This window comes from Loxodonta africana, chromosome 24, assembly GCF_030014295.1.
Source record: "Loxodonta africana isolate mLoxAfr1 chromosome 24, mLoxAfr1.hap2, whole genome shotgun sequence".
Taxonomy (NCBI): Eukaryota; Metazoa; Chordata; class Mammalia; order Proboscidea; family Elephantidae; genus Loxodonta; species Loxodonta africana.
In genome coordinates, this window is record NC_087365.1 from 26205381 (window position 1) to 26223894 (window position 18514).

General features: G+C 46.9%; 2 protein-coding genes across 6 annotated transcripts in view; one reads left to right on the plus strand and one right to left on the minus strand.

The window, feature by feature from the left end:
* The window catches only part of RNF24 (ring finger protein 24), a 93643-nt gene extending 81069 nt beyond the window's left edge, over window positions 1-12574 (plus strand). For all 5 annotated transcript variants that reach the window (XM_003411607.4, XM_064275835.1, XM_064275833.1 and 2 more), the window contains one exon: window positions 153-12574. In XM_003411607.4, coding sequence (XP_003411655.1) covers window positions 153-291 — 139 coding nt within the window. In that variant the 3' untranslated portion in view covers window positions 292-12574. The remainder of the gene's footprint in view (window positions 1-152) is intronic.
* Window positions 9642-18514, minus strand: part of PANK2 (pantothenate kinase 2) — a 32504-nt gene continuing 23631 nt past the window's right edge. Inside the window, 3 exon segments of the mRNA XM_023550046.2 lie at window positions 9642-10098; window positions 14767-14892; window positions 16649-16772. Coding sequence (XP_023405814.2) covers window positions 10048-10098; window positions 14767-14892; window positions 16649-16772 — 301 coding nt within the window. The 3' untranslated portion in view covers window positions 9642-10047.

The following is an 18514-nucleotide window of genomic DNA, read 5'->3' on the forward strand; positions in this document are numbered from 1 at the left end:
TCCTCAGGACCAGACACCAGACCCCTAAACACAGCAGCCGCCTGGCTCTAGGCGACAGATGTGTTCAGTATACACACAACAGCCAAGAAGTGGGCAGTGTCTGCCATGAGCCTGGGCTGACGCCTTCCCTCCTGTGGTGTCTTATTCTGCAGGTGCCTTATTAAGTGGCTGGAGGTGCGGAAAGTGTGTCCACTGTGCAACATGCCAGTTCTGCAGCTGGCCCAGTTGCACAGTAAGCAGGACCGCGGACCCCCACAAGGGCCCCTCCCTGGGGCAGAGAACATTGTATAGCTCACCACAAGGATCAGACTGTTGCAGGATACGCCATTCGAGTGGAGCCAGGAGGAACACAGCGGTCTCTGGGTTGGCTGCTCTCTACCTGAGGCATCAGCTGCCACTTCCTTTGCCTCATGAAGAACTCTTGGGCCAGCCAAGCTAGGAACCCATACATCTGGGTCTTGTGACAACCAAAGCACTCTACCCTGCTGACATTACCCCATGCCAGAAGAGGAGTGGACGAGGCTGCAGGTTTGGTTCAAGAAGCTTCATGAGGGTCTCTTGCTACCTTCATTACACTCTGTCTCCCAGACTCTTATCTCCATGTCAAGGTGAATCTTTACCAAGCAGAAGGGAAGATAAACACAAGCGTTAGAGAAGGGAACTGAGGGCAGGTCTTTAAAGCCACGCACCCCAGGCTGCGGACAGATGCCCTTCTGTGCAGACTGCGCATGCCTTCACAGCAGCAGACCGTCCCAGCAGTCCCTGAGCCAAGTAAACCAGCGGTACCTCATCAGAAGCACGACGGGGTGCCAGTGGTTGGCGAGGCAGTACCAGTGAGACCTCGCACGGATGTCCCTTCAGTAAGGCCTTCTTGGACCCCAAGGGCTTTAGTCACAGCAGAGCAGCCGTGCCCCTCTCCAGGCCCTTCTCCCTCAAGTTCACAACACCTGTCATCAAATCAGCTAAGCTAAAAACATTAGACACGCCTGAAAAGGCCTGTTTGGAAGCCATTTCCTCCTGTCATTCCCCTCTCATATTCACCAGTAAGGCCAAGCCACCGGTCAGGAGCCCCAGTAGGAGGTGGGCCTCTGAGCCCACACTGTCCTTGTGTGACCCAGGGGGGTGCCGAGTGCCGCCCACAGGCCCACTTGCAGCATGGTGCCAGGGTAGCCACTGGTCTCAGCCCACTGCCGGGCAGGAGCTGCTGTGAGCCCCTCAGGCTGCTCCGAAGCGGAGCATCTTTCTGAGAATGGCCAGTCCTCCTGGCCCAGCTAAGAACCCCTTCCTCACCTTTCTTCCTTCCCTCTGTCCTCCACGACAGCACAGGCTTTGCTTTTTCTTTCCCTCTCTTGCCCTCTGTTTCTCCTTAAGGAAAAATGCCTGTCTCTGACTTTTTAACAATTGAAAGCATCCAAGTAAGATCCCTCCATGATTCTAAGGCCGGTGATCCACTTGAAATTGTACATAGTTTCCAGAAGCCCCTGCCCGGCTGCTCGCCCTTTGGTGGTACCTAGTCAGTCCGTACTTTTGATAACTAATTTCCTTACAGGAGAAAATGCATGCTGCTCTTTGGCTCTTTCTGTCCAGCTTTTCTAGACGTGACTCGGAGTCCCTTAGGATTCCTGCATTCTGTATCCATTACCCATGTAAAGGGGCAGTGGGACAAATGGAAGTTCTTTTCCACCTTCCTGCTCTCCACCTCCCTCCATCATAGGAGTGACTGCCTCAGCTTCTCTCCACCTGCTTCATCAGGCGTGGGTGGGAAGTTTTTCCTTGGAAATAAGGCCTGCGTGATATGGAGGGAAGAGGAAGGGAGTTTTGTGCTCTGTTCATGGCATGGCTCCAGAGATTTTTTCTGGAATCCGACCTCTCCCATCTTAGAATGGGAGCGGGAACCTGACCTTGGCTCAGGTGGCTGGAGTCGGATGAGGAAAAAAATTCCCATTAGACTAGAAAGTGCTGGGCAGCATCCAGTTTGGAAAGTTACAACTGCTGTTGGTCAGAATTGGCTGTTTCCTCTGTATGACCTACTCGTGGTATGCCGACTGGACTGCTTCCTAAACAGGGCAAGGGAAGTGTGCAATCTTTTTATATGAAAGCCTTAGCCTGTTTGGCACCCATGCAAAGAACTGTTTGTACTCTCCCACTTTCACCTCTGTCTCTGTGTTCTCTGTCGGTAGCACAATGGACTGAATGCTGCAAAACACTCAGTTTACAGGGAAATGGCTTCAGTGACCAATGTCAGACATAGGCTTGCTTCCGGACTAGCCTCGTTAGTCCCAACACCCATCATTTTCCACGGAGTGGCCTGGGGACAAACGTCACCTCTTCATTATGGGCCTCCAATAATAGGAAAGAGATTTTTTTTCACCCTCGAGGAGGAATTCCTGAGCTCAATATTGCAAATGACTTCAGCCCACAGCTTTTGTAGGATGTAGATTTCACTTGCAGCTGTTTTCCATCCCTGTGAGTCAGTACCAAATAGCCCCACCAAGTCCCCATATTTGTAGGGAGGCAAATGAATTCACCTCACTGCGTCAGAGCCGAAGGCGAGTTGACGTGGTTGATGTGAAGCACTAGGCAGAGGGGCAGGGCCAGAATGACAACGGCTGCTGGAGAAAGCACCAGAATGCGGCACCTCCCCCCTCCCCGGGCTGCAAGTGGCCGCTGCTGCCGGTCCTCGCCCTGCGCCTGGCGTGGCCTTCTGCACGGCAGCATGTCCTGCGTCACTCTCAGTGGTTCCTGCAACTCTCAGCAACACAGCCCAGTGTCAGCTCCCCCAGGACTGGCCCGCGCTCCTGCATCGATGTGCATGCAAACAGCAGGGTTTTGTTTATGTCTTCCAGAGTTCTGATGAAAATCACAGAGCAGGTTTTTGTTTGAAGAACAGGATCTAATCTCCAACAGGATTTTTTTTCTAAGGAAGGAGTTAGGGATCCCTGTATATTCTTGGTTTAGGCTCCAGGCCCTCAGTGAGGCCGCCCCTTTCTGCATCTGTCCTGTTGAGTTGCTTGCAACCTTTCATTAATGTATAGAGACGTGGGGACTCTGATCTGCTCTCGAGCCACCGGCTGCACTTTATCTTAATGGGACTCGAGCAGCTCAGTGATTGGATGTTACTTCCATGCTGTGGGTTAGTGGGTTGCACCAACTCCCCGGGTGGCTGACCCATTATCTAGTTCTGTTGCTAGGGGGACGACTGAATTCAGCTGGCTTTAGAAATGAGCAACAAAACCAGCCTGACTTGATTCCTGGTTGGGTCAGCAGAAGGCACCAGTTGTTGTCATCTGTCACTTTTCTTTGCCATAGTGTGATTTGAATAGGCCTGTCCCTGGCAGATATGGGCCTTGTAGCCTGTGGTCACTTAGGCCAGAAGGACAAGCAGAAATGACCTGATGGGGGCAAGTGGCCCCTGGAGAATGTCTGGGCTGAGGGATACCAGGGGCCTCCCATCGAAGCCAAATATCCTGTTCTTGACGAGTTTTGACAAATGAAGATGGTTTTCCCTGGGGCCAACCCATCAGATCCATCTGAGGAATCACTCCGGGCCCTGTTCATTCCACAGCCCCACTGCAAGCATCCCCTGGCCTGGCCCTGCCCTCCTGGGCTACACTCAGGAGAACTGTAGTAATTCTTCTTCTGAGAGGTTTTCTGTGAGTTACTTTTCTGAAGTGAGCACAGAGAGGTGTCCCACAAGCTCTGGACATAACAAGTACTTGGAGTGATCTGAATCAGCCCCTTGCGACTGGCTGGCCATGTGGCTTTCTGCAGGTTAGCCTCTCAATGCCTCCTTTTCCTTATTTACCACCTTATCCACCACCCAGGAATTGTAACAACAATGTCCTTCTGGCGAGCTCTTGTGAGGATTAGCCGCACCGTGTTGAGCCTGAGAACCTCTTGAGGTAGCGGCTTCCCCCGGGCCTGGGGCCACCTGGCTCCCTTCCTTGTCCTCTCCTGAGCTCCCCATGCTCGCTTCCATCTGCCTTTGCCCACAGTGCATCCTGACTTGATCGCTCAGTGCTGAGTATTGCTTTCTTCACTTTTTTGAATAGGTAATAAATACCTTCACATGGTTCACAAATCATAAAGTTAAAAATCTTCCTTGCATCCCTGACCCCCAGCAAGCCCAGGTGCTCCCTCTTGAGCACCCAGAGTTTGTGTACTCAAGATGATTTATCCATATATACAAGCAAATATACACACACGTGTGTGTACATGTGCATGTGTGTGTACTTTTTCTTTCTTACTCATGATGTGGAGCAAGTATATTCAAGGGAAAACTCATGTTCACATGGGAAGCGCCATTCCAGAAGTCAGAATATCCATAAAAAGTGAGCCCAGAATTGGGGGATGTGTTTGCAATCAGTCCTTTTGAATAAGGCATGTTTTTACTTGATTGCAACATCCTGTAATTCTAGTTCTCTATACACGTCAGAAACAGCAGTCCCTCCGTTCCCCTGTACCACACGTGCCCAGCTCATCCAGGTAGACAGCCGGATTGCTCAGACACATCCGTGATGTACCACTCCAGAGCAGGCTCCAGCCAAGACCAACCAGCACAAGCCTCTCTCCTAGATCTGAGCACCCTTTGCAGGTACCTTTTAGTCAAGCTGCGGGACCCTCCGCACCCTGGCCAGGTCCAGGTGCGGGCCAAGCGGTGATGCCTGGCTGTGTCATGGTCTCTTAGACGAACACCCATGTTTGAAGCAGGGGTTTGAGAACAGCAGCAGCTGAATGCTGAGGCACCCTTCTGTTCTGTGAGATGTCTCAGCTGCTAAGCAAGTGGACGGTGGGCCTCCTCAGAATTAACCACAGATATGCCTGGGTGTCTGCAAGCCCACAGGTTTGCCTCTCCCTCCCCACACTTTTTATGCACACACACTAAAAAAAAAGATGCTTCTTTTAAAAAAAAATGCTTCCTGCAGAATTTCCCCTTTGCCCAACTTTTCTATTTGCCAACAGGAATTACCTCACCAGTAGTCCTTCCTTGTAGGGGCTCTGGTGACACAGTGGCTAATATACTCAGCTGCTAACCGAAAGGTCGGCAGCTAGAACCCACCAGCCGCTTTGCAGGTGGCGGCAATCTGCTTCCATAGAGGAACCCCTTGAAAGCCCTGTGGGGTAGTTCTGCTGTCCTGTAGGGTCAGTGTGAGTCAGAATCAATTCAAGGCAGTGAGCTAGACTGAAAGTTAAATTTAAGCTGCTTCCTCTAGGCAGCCATGAGGTAAAGAGCCCTGGACTCAGGCCTTCTCTGGCTGCTGAGTGCCTCACCCAAGCCCATCCTCATCTGTGGGGTCCACCCACCTCCCTGGTGTACCTGACACCCAGAGCAAGTCTCAACCTTCCCCTGGATCAAAAGTGCAACTTGGGCCCCTGAGCAGAAACTTGAAGTCTTTGGTCAACCCCACCCTTCCGTCACTTGTGCAGTCTCTGGCCCTGAGCTAGTGTCTTGCTTTTGCTGTTGGAGATTCCTTTAGTAGGGGAGATGGATGCATGTTAGGATGAGCAAATCCTAGTGGACTGTGCAGTTGACTAGAAAATGGTCATGGCTTTTAGAAAATAAGATTAATGAAGGATCCCATATGCCACGGAATGTCCTTCCACTTTTTGGAGGGGGACTACCCGGGGAAAATAGAGGGGCTTGTTCAGTAAATGTTATTCCCAATTCAGCTTGGAAGCCCTAATTGTTGCAAGATGCAAATGCTTTATTCCACTTTGAGACCAAGTGTCAGCACTCTTGGCACACCAACAGTCCCCTCACTTCTGTGGGACACCCTCCCAGCTCCAAAGGACGTGCACCTAGCGCACACACACACAGCCCCCTCCCACTTCCCCCCCAGCGTCGGGAGGAGATTGTATTTTCACCACCCTCTTGGCTCCCTGCCTCAGCGCCAGCCCAGCCAGCCTTCATCTTAGGCCACTGTATCCTGCTCCTCCTCACCTGACCCCTCCCTCTCAGGCCTGGGCAGAGCAGGGGAGCAGGTGTGGCTAGTGATATAGTCGCTCTTGCCAGCAGCCCAGTCTTCCAGGAGAATGTTCCCGATAACTGTCACCTGGTGGGTACTTTCTAGTCTTGTAGTTTAGCCCTTTGGGATTTATTCACTAGAAGTTATATAACTCCTTCAAAAAAGGTTTATGAAATGCTGGCCTCAGGTTTCATAGACGTGTTTGTACACTAAGAATTCTGCAGCAGAATATTTTTAAACATTCACAGTTTTTGTAAGCTATATTTTTGTATATTTAATTGCTATTTTAAAATTCTAATGCATTTTTTGCTAATCATTCTTGTTTAAAAAAATAAAACATGCATGTAATTAATGTAAACAAATGTAAATAAAAAGATTTTGAAAATACTTCCTGCTGACCACGTACCCTTCAACACGCAGGGCCCCGTGGTCCCGCAGCCCTGAAGCCTGCAGAGCAGTTGTTGTAAGCCCCGGTAGGTGCTTCTGACCAAACACGTCAGTCACAGGTAATTGTGATGGAGAAGCTTCTGGACTGGCCCCTGGAGTGAGGGAGGCATTGATTTGGGGAAGGCAGAGCGCTCACACTCAGGACAGCCTGGGCACCGCCCCCCCTGGCCTCACCTCTGCAGATGCTGCCAGCACAGGCAAGCAGCCTCTCAGGCGTGAACCCTGAGCGCTCAGGGGTTTTGAAGAACTGAGCTTGGTTCCTCTAATTCACACACCCTGAGGACTACCCACCCTAACTCCCCAGCCCTAAACTCCATCCTTGGCCTGGAAATATTATTCTGAGGAAGAAAACACCTTTTGGCCCAGAGTCATCCTGTGGCTGTTGCCATTCTCACCACCCCGCACTCAGACCTGTGCAGTTCAGCTTCTGCCGGACAGCTTCAGGGAAACTGTTCACCCACGACTTTACTACATCTGGACAACCTCTTGAACCTGCTCTTACTCCACCAGTCTGGAAGGCTCCCCTCCCCCCAGCCTCCTGAGTCACAGCACCCGCCTTTCCCGTCAGCCTTTTTCTTCTTTGCTCATCTCCTGTTCTCTGCACTCTACCCTGCTACTAAATCCCTTTGCTTCACCCACCTATGTGTATATCACCTTCAGGCATGTATCTCCAACCCTCATAGCCAGCTGCCTGCTCAGTATCTCAAATCCCAACCTTCCTGCCAGGCCGAGTGCCCTCATGAACTCTCCCTTCCCTCATCCCTATATCCGGTTGCCACATCCCGACATTCTGCCCCTAAACACTTCCCCTCTCTCTCCAGTTCAGGAAGGGGACTTCCTTTCTCACCTGGACTATCACCACAACCTCCTCATTGGGCTCCTGCTTCTGGTAAGGGGTGTGGAGTGTGACCATCAGACAACCATACATTTGAAGGGCAGACTGGAGGCACAGCTGCTAAGATGGTGGCTTAGATGAGGTGGTGGCAACAACTGGAAATTCAGTTTACATCCACCTCAAGCCAGAGGTGGTGAGATGCCACTCAACTGGGAAGAGGCTGCCAGTGGAGAGCATTTGAACCTTTCTACCTTCAGATGTGAAGATGGAGAGATGAAGGACAGAGAGTGTCTGGCCTGGAGCGCAGACAACAGTGTGTGTAGGTGACCGGTTAAGGCAGACCACGAGTGAACCTGAGAAGTGGCCATGTCTAGAGGCATAGGAGCTGGCAGGGGAGACAGGAGTGGCTGGGGAGGCAGAACGAAAGTCTGCAGTGTTGGGCAGAATTGAGGAAGGTAATGTTAGGAAACAGCCATTAGATTTATTAACATGGGTTTCATGGGGACTGACCTAGCAAGAACCCTCCCATGCAGTGAGAGGGTTGCTTGAGCAAAGTTGGAAGTGAGGAAACAGAGACAGCTTTTCAAGAGGAGGAAGCAGTGGGTCCAGTGGAGAAAGAAGGTGAACGTAACACAGAAGGGGTGGTTAAGGTGTTGTCGGGGAGACTCAGAACCAAAGCTCTGAGGTCAGACGGTCCTCGGTTTGAGTCCATCTCTGCCCATCTGCAGATGGAAACTCGGCTTCGGTTTCCTTCTGTTAAACTGTGGGACTAACAGCATCTATCCTGTAGGACTGTTGAGGGTTGAATGAGATGACCCATGTAAAGCATCAGGCACATCCGTAAGCATGGGAAGAGGCAGCAGGACCCACAGCATTAGTGCCTTGGAGAGACAGGTCTGAACGAGCAAGCTCCCCACTCACTCCAGTTATCTTCTCTGGAAGCAGAGGTGTCATCTGCTCATCCTGGGGCACAAGGAACTAGAGCACAGAAATGGGACGAGTGGGCAGTGGTAACGTCCTTGGTGGTCCTGGGGGAAAGAACCGGGGCCACTGGGAGCTCAGCTGGAAGTAGTAGAGGGAGGGCCACAGGACTGCTGGGTCTGAAGCGGCTCAGGCCTAGCCCCAGGGAGCTGAAGGGCAGCAGCAGAAGGGGAGCCATCAGTCACTACCCAAGGGACCCAATTCCCATTCCTGTGGCCTCGTTCCAGCTCTGCAGCCCCTATGAGGCCCTACCTCGACAGCACTCACAACCCACAGAACAGCTGCCCTCCACTATGCACACCCCAGAAGGCAACCTCGAGAGGGTGGCTCTTCACCCCCAACCCCCGGCAGTGGGTTCACTCCTCTGCTGCCCCACATAGCCCACATGTGAGCCTTGTATAAATCAGAACTCAGGACCCAGACAGAGGTGCCACACATGCCCAGCCTAGGAGCCCACCCCTCTACCTTCTCCCGGAGGGACCCAGTCCTGCCCTCCTGTGCTCTTCCCATCCCTCTGGGCCTTTTTCCCTAGTCCCGCAGCCAACCCCAACCCCTGCCTCACCACAGGGCCCAGCACTGGGCCCACCCGTGCACACTCGGATTCAAGTGAGGGGAGCAAGGAGGCTGCAGAGCAGAGCCTTGGGGTTTTCCTTCTAGTTCAAAGGCTGGTTTATCCAGGCCCCTCCTTGCCTACAACAGCAATGCAGGCACCAACTAATACATGGAAGTTACATTATCTCCAAGAAGAATTTTAAATTATTTCATACAGCATAAGAAAAGATTCAAAGGAAATCCCTACACCAAGACTCCATCTCGAAATTTATCACCTTCTCCAGTTCTGAACCTAGCACGGGCATACTCCATGCTCGGTCCAACAGAACCAGCCTGCCAGGTACTGTCGGCAAGGACTGAAGGCCCAGGACTGAAGGCCCAGGACAGTGGGAGAAAAGGGCAGAGGAAACTAAGGCCGAGTGCCCTGAAGAACACCCAATCTGCTCCCCATCACTGACTCACTCGCTGGCCATCTCAAATCCAAGTTTTCTACTCAGTCTGAAAGAATCACCAGATTCTCTGCAGTCCCCCGAAAAGATCATTTCCAGCGGCCCTTTTTGTCTTTCATCTCAGACTTCCAGCTTGTGCTTTTTCTGCTAGTTGCTCTCTCACAGGAGATCAGCAGCACTGCCCCCCCACCCCCCACTCTCCATTTCCGCCCAGGGGAGAAGCGCTGTCTTTGCGAACTGAACTTTCCCGGGATTTACAATGTAATCTGGAACTGCCCTTCCAAATACTACTTAACCGTCAAGTTTCAGGTAGAGATAACCTGACCAATTAAATCTGCAGAACCTTGGAATAAAACATGTTTTTCAATACTTTCACACAAAGACTGAACACAAACCAGAGTGATGCACAGATGATCTCCAAGGCCATATTGACAAAATTGTGATTCGGTTACAGCACACGGCAGCTTGCCTTACATTTAGCAAGCTCACAGAGGACACAAAGCCACAGTCAGCTGAACACAGAAGAGCTCTTGCCTGGTGTCTCCAGTGAGTGGTGCTGAGACAGAGATTACACAGCAGGTTTAACTGTGCCACACTGAGGAGAAACTGAAATCAGCAAATCCTCACTGCTGTGGACATGGTCCACTTTTTTTTTTTTAGTTTAGACTGAATTTTTAAGGATTTATCTTGATGACTTAGAAAAATCCACTTGTCCTTTCTTGCTTTGATTCAGGTAATACACAATCATAAAACTGAATGTCTTTAAAAAAACAGAAGTCCACAGATGCCATTACGAAAGGTTCCAGGAAGGTAATGATCAGGGGATCTTCAATAGCTCGAGGAGTGCTCCAACTGCTCCAAAATAACCCTAAAAATAATAATAATAATAATAAGACCAATTTTCCTCAGACTTAGTTTCCATACAAGTACTAAAGCCAACAATGCCTAATTCCTGAGTCCTGCAAGGCCAGCCTAGAAGCAGGGAGGCACGGGGAACTCCCAGGGTGGGAACAGGGGTTGGATTCGACACTCTGGGGGCATGTCATACCACTGTGATAAAAAACAAAAGCCAGGGCCCACACAGGGAAACAACAGGAGCTACAGGCGCTAAGAGCGATGGTACCTGGGCTGTGTCCTAGGGGATGAGGACACGAAAACCAGCAGAGACCAGGAACTTTTCCAAATAACTAAGGAATGAAGGTGAGATTGGGCATGAAGTCCAGTGAAGCGAGAGAAGCCAATGGGGACAAGTCACAGAGGGTGAGGGCCTGACTGGGCTGGGGGTAGAGTGAATTCAAGACTCACCTGAAGAGGGAGATGACAGAAGGAGGGAGGTTTAGGTCCTTCCCAAGCAGCCGGTAACACTATCCCTGAGAACAGGGACACAGGAGCAAGAGATGTAAAGAAGGGTGTGTCCCATACAGGTTGTGGAAAGTTTAGTGCTCCCAGCTGGTCACTGGACATTTAGGCTCTGGAGCCAGGGTGGAGGCCAGAGCAGCAATGGCACAGAAGCACAGAGGGAGGTAGCAGAGGTGGGGACACTGAGGCAGGAGGAGGATAAGCCAAAGGGGAAGTCTAAGGAGCAGCAGAAGCTCCTGAAGGGAGGGAATAGGCATGAGACGAAGCAGCAGCTGAAGGAGGACAAATGATATACCATCTCCAAAAGTCAGTCACCAAGGTCAGATACAACCAAGAACCAAGACAGATAAGCCAAAAACGAAACAAAAGTGAATGAGAGCAGGACTCAGAAAAGAATACGATACGGAATCCATCGAGGTCTCCAAAGCACAAGATGCGGTACGGAAGTACTAAGAAAGGACCTGAGAAAGACTGTGGCAAGACCCTGAGACTTGCCTGTGAGTTTAGAGTAGACTGTACTACAAGTCTCTCAAATATCATAAATATCGGAGCCCTGGTGGCACAGTGGCTAAAACACTCGGCTGCTAACCAAAACGTCGGCAGTTTGATCCACCAGCCGCTCCCTGGAAGCCCTATGGGGCAGTTCTACTCTGTCCTATAGGGTTGTTATGAGTCAGGATCGGCTTGATGGCAACAGGTTTGGTTTTCTGGATTTAGTTTCTTTCAAGAAAAGCTTCCCCAAGAAACGTGACCAAACAACAGAGGCTGAAGCCTGCCCTGTCTGCCACTACTTCATGGCCACACCAATCTGTGTTATGACAGGAGGCCAGAGAGTGCAGGAGTGACACAGCTGGGCAAGACCCAGCAATGCTCCCATCACAGCTGGAGCATACAGCTTAAGCCTGTTCATTTTTATTTAGCTACATATTTTATGTGGTTTTTCTATGTCTGTGCTTTCTTTTACAATAAAAGAGAGAAAAAAAGTTAACCATTATATTGAATTCCACTGAAGACCTAGAACCTATTTATCAAGTAAAAGATAGAGGTAGGCTATTAAAAGCTACTAAGTGCTAAGATGAGAACAGTAAAGGATAGAAGAAAGGCCTGAGAAAAATCCATACAAAGCTTTCACAACAATGTTAAGCTGACTTCACTGTGAAGACAAGAGAAGATTCTAAGACTCAACCTACAACGATCCAAGTTCCATAAACACAGAGAGAACACTAGAGTCAGAGGCCGGAATGCAAATGGAAATACAAAACAAATGGGTCAGCAACAGGAACCAAGGGGAAAATGAAGCCAGTGGGGAAGAAAAAGTGTAAACACAGAATTTCACAAATGGTTTATAGCTATTATCATATGAAGATATAAGTGAAAAAAAGGGGAGGGAACCTAAGAAACTAACCTCCATGTTCTGCTAGGAAAAGGTTCAACAAGAGGTAGAAATTAACAGAATGAAAGTTACACTAAGTTATAACAATTATAGTCAAAATAAGATTATGGAACAGGGGTTCTTTTTATTCTAATATAAAGCAAAATAAAATAGGTCAAAGATCGCAAAGAGGAAGATGTGTTTTATAGAAAGATCACGCAAACTGACAACAGCAGCTCCAAAGACTGGACAGGACCCTTAGGGGTCAACCAGGTTTATGTTAATGGGGAAGGAACAGCTTAGAAAAGGAGGGTGAGAAGGCAGCACAGCTCGAAGAATGTGACCAGTGTCACTGAACTGTACATGCAGAAACTGTTGACCAGTATATGTCTTGCTGTGTGTATTCTCAACAACAAAAAAGAAAGTAAAATTTTTCCAAAGAAAGATTATGAACCATGAGAATCGTAAGACTTTGGTACCACCTGATTAATATAAGAACGTTGGAAGTAAAAAAAAAAAAAAAAGTTAGCTGACTTAAAACTCAAGCTTTCTGATATGGGAGATTTGTGTACTTTGGATTTTTTCTTTTTAATTGTTGTAAAAATACAGGTAACACGCATTTGCCAAGTCAACATCTTCACATGTACAATTCGATGAAACCAATTCCATCAATCATGTTGTGCAATCACCACCAACATCTGCTGCAGTATTTTCCATCCCATAAACTGAAACTCAGTAGTAGGTAAACCAAGATTCCCCTCTTTCCCCTTCCTTCCCACCCCTGGTAACCACTGCACAACTCTGATCCTTTATATATTTGTCTATTCTAAGTATTTCATACTAGTAAGATCATACAATATTTGTCTTTTTGTGATTGGCTTACTTTACTCAGCATGTTTTCAAGGCTTACCCCTGTGGTGTGTGTTATCAGCACTTCCTTTTCTTCATGGCAGAGTAATATTATTCCATTGTGTATACGTATCACATTTTACTTCCCATTCAGCTGTTGAAAGGCATCTGTGCTGTTTCCACCTTTAAACTATTATGAATTGTGCTGCAATGAACACTGGTGTACATGTGTGTGTTAGCATTGCTGCTTCCAGGCCTCTTGGGTATATACCTACGAGTGGGATTGATGGGCCATATGATAGCTCTCTTTTCACCTTTTTGAGGACTCACCACGCCGTTTCCCACAGAGGCTGTACCATTTTCCATTCCTGCCGGCAGTGGGTAAGAGTTAAGACTTCTCCACATCCTGGCCAACAACTGCTATTTTCCTTTTTTTCCTAAATCTTAGCCATCCTAGTGGGAGTGAAGTGGTATCTCACTGTGGTTTTTGTACTTTGGAGTTTAAACTATAAACTTTAGCAACTTAAAGGAAAAGATAATCTCTATTTGTAACACTCTATTGATTTCTGTCAATTCATATAAACACTGTTAAATATGCACACACAATTCTGAAAAATGTTCATGACAATACTGTCTAAAATACTCCAGAACTTGAAACAGTTCAACTGCCCAACAACCAGGGAAGGCAAGGGGATAGGAAAGAAAGCCCCTTCCATTGTTTGGGTTCTATTTTTTCCCCAAACAGAAAAAATAAAAGCGTTCTTTCCAAGAAAGAAAATCAAGTCGAGTAATTTGATGATGATTTTCCATTCTGTTGTTTCTGTCTACATGTTAAGTTCTTATGCCATGCGGTTCCATTCTTGGAATTCTTTTACTGATCTGTTTTTAGGATACACAGTATCTTAAATAAATGGCACATGAACTACATCAATACATAAAAACTGACATCAAAAAATGAAGAAACCAAACCCAAAGAGTTAAGTGCAAATGGAGAAATTATAAAGAATGAGGTAGAAAAGAATACAGTATCAGAACTACAGCTGAAGGTTCGCTAAGATTTTTTTCTTTAAGACTGCTTAAGCTCACAAGTTACCTCACATTAAATCAGATAAGAAATAACTTTGGAACATTACAATCAAAATTAAACCCCTTATCATGATCTTAAACACCAGCAAGTGGTCACCTAAGAGGCACCAATTGGTCTCAACCCACCTGGAGCAAAGGGGAATGAAGAACACCAAAGACAAAAGGTAATTACGACCCCAAGAGACAGAAAGGGCCACATAAATCAGAGACTACATCAGTCTGAGACCAGAAGAACGAGATGGTGCCTGGCTACAGCCGATGACTATCCTGACAGGGAACACAACAGAGAACCCCTGAGGAAGCAGGAAAGCAGTGGGATGCAGACCCCAAATTCTCATAAGAAGAACAGACTTAATGGTCTGACTGAGACTTAGAAGGACTCCAGAGGTCACAGTCCCCAAACCTGCTGTTAGCCCAAAACTGGAACCATTCCCAAAGCCACCTCTTCAGACATGGACTGGACTGGACTATAAGACAGAAAATGATACTCGTGAGGAGTGAGCTTCTTGGCTTAAGTAGACACATGAGACTATGTGGGCAGCTCCTGTCTGGAGGGGAGATGAGAAGGCAGAGGGGGACAGAACCTAGCCGAATGGACACAGGAATACAGGGTGGAGAGAAGGAGTGTGCTGTCCCATTAAGGGGAGGGCAACTAGGAGTACATAACAAGGTGTGTATAAGATTTTGTATGAGAGACTGACTTGATTTTTAAACTTCCACTAAAGCACAATAAAATTTTTTTTAAAACCCGTATCATACAATCAGAAAAATAAAAATGAAATGCAGTAGCCCACTTCACCTTTCCTTCAACGCAGCATGAATTGCATACCCCTGTATACATAACACAGCACATGATATAAGTCAACTTACCTCATGTTCTGAAAAGAGAGCTTTCAACTGCCCCTTGGACCAGTAATCCAGAGCATACGCCAAAAGTCGCATGGCAATCGTATTAATTCTCAAGAAATTTCCAACAAATACCACCTGGTTAATATTCTAGGCACATCAAGAAAAGGCAGTTAGTTTTCATCTGTATTTCTGCTCTCATAAAAGCTTCCCCCAAACAGAGCATCATGTGCGTACATCCCCAAACAACCCTGGCCCCATTTCAAAGCGTGCCAGCAAGTGTCACAGGAGAAAATGAGCAGGAAAAATATTTGTATTATATATGACAGGCCATAACTACTATTAGATAAAGTTTTATACTGATTAGTAACAACAATAAGAAACCCCAATTCAAAAGAAGGAAGGTGGCATGAATAGGCAAATTATGTAAGAGACATAAACCAAACCCGCTGCCATCGACTCAATTCCGACTCACAGCAACCCTACAGGACAGAGTATAACTGCCCCACTGGTTTCCAAGGCTGTAATCCTTTACAGTAGCAGGCAGCCAAATCTTTCTCCTGCACAGTGGCTGGTGGGTTCAAACCACCAACCTTTTGGTTAGCAGCTGAGCGCTTCACCACTGAGCAACCTGGGCTCCTTAAGAAACTTAATAGGTAGAAGAAAAAATCAGCCTCACTAGTGATCAAAGAAGCAAAATTTTATACCTATCAAGTTGGCAAAATAACAAATTCTACCCTCAACACTGGTCAACTGTTCCAGTCGTCCACTGCTAAAGACGATCTAAACCAGCACAGCCCTCCTGCAAAGCATCACAACACTACATATCGAGTCATTAGCATGGTCACATTCCTTAGACCAGAAATCTCACTCCCCGGTACACCTGTATCAAGAATAAAATGTCTACCAAAGAACAGCTTCACGCTTGAAACTGGTAAAACTACGGAGTTATCATAGGCAAGCAGCCAAATGTCTAGCACTAGGTGAGTAACGACATAAAAAGAACTGCAACGTGAAATTTACGTTAAAAATATAAAATGGTAGGTACACCAACTAAAATATCTTAAAATACATAAGCATGGGAAAGGGAACACACAATAAAGGTAAAAGTAGTGCTCAGATATTTGAATGAAAACATGTTCTTAATTGATGCTGACACATTTTAATTAAAAACAAAACAATCCCTTTTGTACCTTTTAAGGTTTCTTTTCTTTAAGCCACATGCCTATGTTATCTACTTAAAAGAATTCGTTTTAAATGAGAATTTATAAATAGGGATAAGCTACAAAGCTCCACCAACTGCATCTTAGGTCCCCCTTCCCCAAGGGCAGCTCATTCTTGGTTCTTTCATAGCCCTGTACAATGCTGCTTGACCTGAATGCTACAAGGCAGCACTGTAAAGAAGCTGAAAGTACCAAGATGCAGCTCAGCAGAGCTGGAGGTGGAACCACGGTGGGCACTCCTCTGCCCGCCAAGTCTTCTCCCAGCTTCAATGACGTCCTCTGGATTCCGTCCCAGAGACTAGAGCTCAACGATGAGCATGCATCTAGATTCAGCATCATTACCTGTCGTCGCCACCCAACAGGCCCACCATCACCACCCAACAGGCCCCACCATCACCACCCAACAGGCCCCATTATCTGGGACGTTGGCTACCTTCCTATACTTTTTCCTCAAAAGATAAAATTTTACTTCTAGACAGTAGCAGTGTTCATCTTTAGGAAGAAAGAAAAAGGCAATTAAGGTTAATCTCATTTGAAGACTTTAACTTTGCACTGAAACAAACTCTACTCCATAGAACATTTAGGTACCGTTTTGAGAAGACAGACATAATACACAAGCTGGGGCCCACTTAGTAAGTTCTGCATTTTCCTCAGAGCAACCAAAGAAATCCACGTCCCCTTACTTCATTAAGGGCACACATTCGTGCTATTGAGCCAATGTTGTTGGTGATGGTGATCAAAGTTGCTCTGGCAAGGTCCTCTTTACTGACAGCCTCTCGCTTCTCCTTGCTCATCATGTTTCCAAAGCTGTAGTGGGAAAAAGAAGATTCCTCATTGCTAAAGCAAAGGCAACACAGCCCAAGAGAACTTGAATGTTACTTCGCTAAGATAAAACCGACTTCCAGGCAACACTGTTCAGACTTCAAACTTTTCATGACAAAACAACAGAGCTTCTGCTCAAGGAGAGATGCAGCTTCGAATAGCGCCTGCAAGTGTTCTGAATAAGCAGATGGCTTTCCCTGTGGTTGCTACTGAAGTCTAGCTTTGGTACCAGAAATTCGCATGTTCGGTACCAGATCCACCGTGAGGCACCATTGCTCCCTATGGAACCAGGGTCAGTTCCAGGAGGACACCTTTAATTCATCCCCAACTACACAGCTGTTCCACTCAGGGGGTCACATTCACATCTGGTAAATTGCTTTAACACAGCAAAGCAAAGCATGGACAGCTGAGTCCCAGAGGGAGCAACTTAAAAAGTTTCAGAATTCCACGGAAGGTAAAATACTTCAAGTGCTTGCCAGCAGAACTGCTACATTAACAACAACCATGGCCAGCAACACAACCTCACCCAATCCGAAAAGGAAATGATTATAAATGCGTGAAAGCTGCAAATGGAAAATGAACCTACAACATTTACTGTCGCTGCCGTGTGCCATCAAGCCAACTCCAACTCACTGCTAGCCCACAGGGCAGAGCAGAACCACCCTAGAGGGTTTCTCAGCCTAAAATCTTTACGAGAGCAGACGGCCATGTCTTTTCTCTCGCAGAGCGGCTGGTGGGTTCAAACAGCCAACCTTTGGTTAGCAGCTGAGTGCTCAGCCATCGTGCCAACAGGGCCCCTTGCAGCATTTACTAAGTGCTTAAAATTAGTAAACAAACATGGATACACAAGTGCCTTTTCTATTATTAAAAACCATGTGCCCCAATACATATAAAAATCAATTTGTGTTTATAAGCCATGAGCCATTCCAATTCTCTCCACCACCCCTGCAAAGATAAACTAAAGTTCAGAGAGGTTCACTGACTTTCCTAGGATCACACAGCTGGCTAGTGGCAGAGCTAGAACTAGAATCAATTTTTTATCTTTCTACCTCTCAAATCAGAGGCATCAACGCTATGTCAATACTTCTCTTTTAGATGCCCATCAGATGTCCCTCCCAAAAAAAAAAAAATTAACTTTCTATACACCAGCAATGGGCAATCTAAAATGAAACTTAAGAGTAATCCAAAATGAAATTAAAAAAAAAAAAAGTCCATTTACAATAGCAACAAAGAGAATAAAATGCTTAATATATTTAACAAATGAAATACACCTATACACTGAAAATGACAAAACTGTTTAAAGACAGTAAAGAACTAAATAAATAGAAAGGCATCCACGTTCTTGGACCAGAAAACTTAATATTGTTAAGGTGGCAATACTCTCCAAATTACTTAAAGATGCAACACAATCCCTACCAAAATTCCAACTGCCTTTTTTGCAGACATTGACAAGCCGATCCTAAAGTTTATGTGGCAACTCCGGGAACCCAGAATAGCCAAAACAATTTTGAAAAAGAAGAAAAATTGGAGGACTCATACTTTCAATTTCAAAACATACTACAAAGCTACAGTAATCAAGACAGCGTGGTACTGGCATAAGAACAGACATAGATCAATGGAACAGAATTCAGAATCCAGAAATAAACCCACGTACTCATGGTCAAATGACTTCCCAAAAAGGATCCAAGACAATTCAGTGGGGGGGGGAAACATTTTTTCAACAAATG